The sequence below is a fragment of the Aulostomus chinensis genome, chromosome 5, assembly GCF_037954235.1.
Source record: "Aulostomus chinensis isolate RoL2024-O1b breed Wild chromosome 5, RoL_Achi_v1.0, whole genome shotgun sequence".
Lineage (NCBI taxonomy): Eukaryota > Metazoa > Chordata > Actinopteri > Syngnathiformes > Aulostomidae > Aulostomus > Aulostomus chinensis.
The window spans coordinates 24,964,554-24,969,984 of NC_141324.1; the positions used below are offsets into that span (position 1 = coordinate 24,964,554).

At 42.0% G+C, this 5,431-nt stretch overlaps 1 protein-coding gene across 1 annotated transcript; it reads right to left on the minus strand.

The window, feature by feature from the left end:
* Positions 1–856: 856 nt before the first annotated feature.
* Positions 857–5,302, minus strand: LOC147261876 (COP9 signalosome complex subunit 9). The gene is made up of 3 exons (XM_086204155.1): positions 5,080–5,302; positions 4,546–4,618; positions 857–1,362 (listed from the first exon to the last, which is right to left on the minus strand). The coding sequence occupies exons 1-3, from the start codon at positions 5,173–5,175 to the stop codon at positions 1,325–1,327; spliced, it is 207 nt and encodes a 68-aa protein (XP_086060281.1). The 5' UTR covers positions 5,176–5,302; the 3' UTR covers positions 857–1,324.
* Positions 5,303–5,431: the final 129 nt, after the last annotated feature.

Sequence of the window (5,431 nt, forward strand, 5' to 3'; positions counted from 1 at the left end):
TCACATTGGTGCCGTTAGACTGTCTAAATATAAATAATTCAGATCTCCCTGACAAAGCTCGCATGAAGGATATGCAGAGAAAAAGCTGATTTCCCATATGGTTTGAAGATATATTAAAAACCTGCTGTCTGCGCTGTCGACCCGAGGGTTGTTAACTATAGATGGACACTTTTTTTCTTTCTTTTTGCAGAAGCTGTGCTCCATCTCTCAGGTATGAGTTGTTGTCTGTTTAAAAAGTTCCTCCTTGATACTTACTTTATTTATTCATAATGTACATAAACTCTCACTCAACCCCATCTGATGCTCCAGGCTCTTCAGATTGGACTCTGGATTTATTTCTGTAAATTAATATTCAACAAGACATTATATTATTATCACTTCCGTCACTTTCACTGTGATAAAAGTTATGTGACGCATGACTGGGTTTCACTGTATAAGTTTGACAAAACTTCATTGCTCAAATGTAAGTTATTTATGAAGTTCGACATCACAAATCAGTATTGGCCCAAAGAGGTTTAATAATCACAGGGCTCCCGGTGTGTAGATTTCTATCATATCACATGATCCTCCAGAACTTTGTACAATCTGCTTGTAAATAATTAAATGCAAGGTGACTGTATCGCTCACGGCTGCAAGTCTTATTTCAATATATTTAAGGATGTATATACTATCGAAGAAGAGAATAATCAGTTTTTAAAAGAATCCCACGCGCACACTCGCAGCTTCATATACTAAAAGTGCATTTATTTGTTTCTGACAGTGTCACAAAGGTACTTTGATCACAAAAATACAGGTGAGGTTTTCGCAAATGTGCAAATTTATGACAGAACAGGACGCTGCAGATATGAGACCCCCCCCCCCCCCCCCAAAAAACCCCACAGAATACAGGTGAGTCTCATACACAGCAATACAAATAATTCAAGCCAGTTTAGCAGGCCATCATTTATCATATGCCATCTGCTGCGTGTTTGAGGCCGACAACATAGGAGCGTCTGCCCATCATATCTATAATTACAGCCCTGACAGGTGTTCTCCAGCGCACAGAAACCTGCAATCCAGTTTAGAAGCAGTCCGAGACACGAGCACGACACAAGCTCCTACCATATCTGAAGGAATCCGAGGGATCTTAAGAATTTCACAACATCTGGAGCCGGTTGAGACTTTCTGAGGATGTCTAAAACTAGGACGACTATGAAAGGAAATTGTATGTCATTAGACAGCAAATGGTTGGGTTGCTTTCCACGAAGAAAAATGTTGAGTGGGGGGGGAAGAAAAAAAATGCTTGGAGAAATATCGTCCATCATTGCGCCCGAGGACATCATCATCACTGGATGTCATCGTCGTCAAACAGGTCCTCAAAGTCTGTAGAACAAAAACACAAAGTTACATAACAGCTGGACAATAAAGCCAATGGCTGTATTTCAAATGTGTCTACAGGACAGGCATTTCCCCATTAAGCAGCATTATAGGTCGGTGGGTGGAGGCGGCGCACGGTGATAAAAGTAAAAGGATCTGGGAATGCACTTGCCGAGTGCCCTTCCTGTGGGGCTGTCAGTTTGTGAGGTCAAAGGTCAACACGAGAAGTGTATGAACATGCATGAAGAAAATGTGCCACGGCTTCCAGTTCGACAGGCGGGTTACTATAAAACTCTCATTCCCTCCAGGGGGATCCTCCGAAACACACATCTCCTCTGAATCAAGTTTCTATGGTTTGTCGCACATTCATATTCACTTCCTGTATCATAAAATACGTTGAGATTCCTGTCTACAATTTCGTTTGTCACAACTTCCACTAAATACAGACATATTGATCGTGAGGGTCTGGATACGGCCGTTTTATGCTGTTTTCACCCTCCTAGTTACAGAAAACTATATTTATACGGTCAATTAGCCACCACGGGCAGGAGTATCCGCCGAAAGTAGCCGCTCATCCTCGCACCATTATTCAACCGCTCCTCCCTGCTCGCCAGTGACATAATCATGACGCAAAAAATTTGTCATGCCATGTAAGGGATATTAAAGATTTTGTGAAAAAATAAATGATTTGATACAGGCACAGGGATTGAACCATACATTTAAACGCCATATCTTTGAAAAATGACTGAGGTTAAGACTAAGAGCAGTCCAAGTACCACATTTTTTAAGTTTACAGACACATTCGCGAGGCTCCACTTTTTTTTTTTTCCCAAGGAGCACTTTTACAGGGGAGGCATGTCTGTGGCCATCTGGCAACCAAGGGCCGCTGGTTTGATTCTCCCTTCCCCCGGTGACCATGTCCAAGTGTCCTTGAGCAAGATACTGAGTCCCTAATTGCTCCTGATGGCCCTGCAAGGGGCTGGCGGCCCGTCCAGGGAGAACCGCACCTCTCATCCAGTGTCAGCTAGGATAGGCTCCACCCCCCAACCCTTAACGGATAAATGGTATAGAAAATGGATGGATGGATGGATGGAGCGCTTTTACACCCAAGTTAAAAGTTGAAGAACACATTCAGTTCAGGTTTTGGGGGCCTAAACATGATGTACCGCTATCACAAATTCAAAACATCCTTTGAGAAAGATGAAACATGACATAAATGTTGCAGGAAACAGGGTTTTAAAGCCACGAATTTTCACTTCAGTTTGATTTTTATTTCGTGCCCTGGGGGGGGGCGGCATTACACGGGTAAAATTGAAATGATTATTTAGAACAGTAAAAATGCCTTTGGGAAAGCTTGTTGACAAGCCACAAACAGCCATCACACACACACACACACACACGCACGCACACACTCACGTGTGTAACAGGGAAGTGAAATGGAAATTTACATAAAACAAAAACAAAAAAAAAACAAATTCAGCATTCTGTCTGTGCACAGACAGCTGCACTCAAGAATTTGCTCTGATTCAGTGTTTTCTGCAGGTCCTCTTTAGTGCCCTTTTGAAAGGTGTCATCAAGCACAAGTGGAAATCTTAGACTGCACACAACAGACAAACAATATTTTGGACTAATTAAAGCCTCCAAGGAAAAAAAACAAAAAAGCACAACACATTACCTGCAATAAAAGACACATAATAACCTGGCGACACAGCTCCTCTTGAGACGATAACCTACTCATGTCCTTAATATACTCAGAAGTATATGGACCCCCACATGCGTGTGTTTATTGAACATTTCATTCCAAAATTAACATGCAGCTCAAATCTCCTCCCTAGGAGACAGGACACATCTGTACGAGAGGTGAGAAAAGGCTCTCCTCTTCTGAAAGAGCCTCGTACGAGGAGCATCAACAAGGCACCTCCTGAGACGTCTGCGTGGAATCCGTGCGGCATATGGCGAGAGGTCGTGGCTGTTTGATGTAGCTGCGCCTCGGGACATACATCACACTCCATTATAAAACACTGTTTGTGAAAGGAGGGGTGAGGTACATGGAATGTTTTGGGCCCAGTAAAGAGACATCCTGCTGTGAGAGCACCAGAGCTCTTACGTCTAGAGGTGACCAGACATCATGTCTCACTCTGCCCTGACAGACAATTTGCTCTTCCTTTATTTAAATTAAACTTAGCGGGTAAAAAAAAAAGGCATCAACCAACGCTGAATGATTCAGACCATTGCTTTGATTAGTTGTGACTGTAGGTGTTAGCTGCTGCTCTTTAGGTGGTTAAAAACATCAGCATCCCTGAAAATGAATGCAGAAGTCAGCGATGCAGCTATGTCAGTTCAACGATGGCTTCCATACAAACACAGGAAGAACTTCATTAAAGAAACCAAACTCAAACTGTTGGAACTTTTCCAGTCACTCACAAGTCTCTGGGCTGCTTTGTTTGTAGGAGTGACCCACCCCTGTGCTCTGGTCCCTCCCGTCAAGTGCCTGCTTTAAGTCACAGAATATTCTTAACAACAAAAACTGTCATCTGCTCAAATATGTACAAGTGTAGAGGAGTGTGACCCACACGACTGGCACATGAAGAAGGAAATGTTGAATCAGAAGAAGCAGAAGCACTGATGTCAGGTGTAACAGCGAACTGGGGGTGCACAACTAAATAATATCAAATCACAATAATGCCTAATTTTATATTTTCTAATTCCAGTCATGTGCATATTGAACTACAGGTTAACTGTGTGTCAAAATATCATTTTAAAACTGTGATACTGCAACCAACCATAATAAAATACCTTTGTATGATACAGATCCCCATAAATGTGTCACTTATCATTTTAATTGGTTTTTCATGAAAATGACAACGACGTAGCAGTCATAACAATCAGAACTGGATGTATTCTCAGCCCTTCGATCGGTAATGTTGATACTCGCAACAAGGCTAACGCCTCCCTGGCATCAGTAGTAACCAAAACATGGCACTTTGAGTAAAAATTCAAAAACTCACTTCCATAGCTTGATTGTTGAAGGTCTACATATGTTCTTAGGTCTTTTGACTCTTTTTATTTAGTGATCGCTGTTCAAAACTACAGTTTCAAACGCCACCATAAAACAAATAATGTATCTGCTCATAATGAACTATAAATCTTTGTGTACTCATTTAAAAAAAAAAAAAAAAGCAACTTTACCATTGAAGAAGTCAGCATGAACTGCCTTTTCGTTGGCAGCCAGGTCCATCAGCAGTCCTGTGCTTCCCCCAGCCTGCCACAGCACAAACATGCAGCTCAGACACTCCAGCTTCACCCAGCTGGAGCTCCAACAAATACAATACACACTAAAAACTCTCCACTTCAACATTTACAAACAAACCTGCACATTGTAGAAGTTTACTTGCATTATTTTGATGTAAAGTAAAACCACACCGGCGGCTGGGAGTGATTCCGTGCTGGTACAGGCGAATAACGAGTGGTTAACTTCATACTAATTATCTTTTAACCGTGTGCATACATCATTAGAATAATTAATGAATGGCGAGAAAATTGACAGCCAGCGGAGGGATATCCTCCAGATATCTACTCTTCAACACATAATAGGCACTAACCCCTGATCTGTTAGAATGCAAATCAAAGTAAGACGAGATAACCCTGGGAACTGTTACATGCATGGTAGACTTTTATTTGGGAGCTACATAAACTAGCTAGCCAGCTAGTTAGCAAACCAACCTCGTCCAGATCGACGTAAGGTCCAGCGCCTTCCGGAAACATCTCATCCACTGCCGGTTTCATGGCGACGGAGTTTGACTGATCCTTTAGTGGCATAGATGAACGAATCCAGCCAGTGTTTACGTCAAAATTTCATCAGTGTTTTCACAACAGAAGGAAAGGCTACGTAAATAATCAGAGCTCATCTGAAGTGGCGCTCGCTAAAAATAAATCCGATGTGAAAGTCACAAACAAAGGTTCCGCTTGAAGTTTCGACGCGGAGCTTTATTGGACACGACGCTATTGTCATTGTTAATTTATAACGTACATCTATGAACATTCGTTTAGAACAGAATGGAACACTTTCACAACC

Excerpts from the sequence above, each read along its gene's own strand:
- LOC147261876 (XM_086204155.1), bottom strand. The coding sequence starts at position 5,175 with ATGCCACTAAAGGATCAGTCAAACTCCGTCGCCATGAAACCGGCAGTG. Across the intron at positions 4,619-5,079 it reads CTTACGTCGATCTGGACGAG|GCTGGGGGAAGCACAGGACT; the intron begins GTTGGTTTGCTA and ends GTGCTGTGGCAG. Across the intron at positions 1,363-4,545 it reads TCATGCTGACTTCTTCAATG|ACTTTGAGGACCTGTTTGAC; the intron begins GTAAAGTTGCTT and ends TTTGTTCTACAG.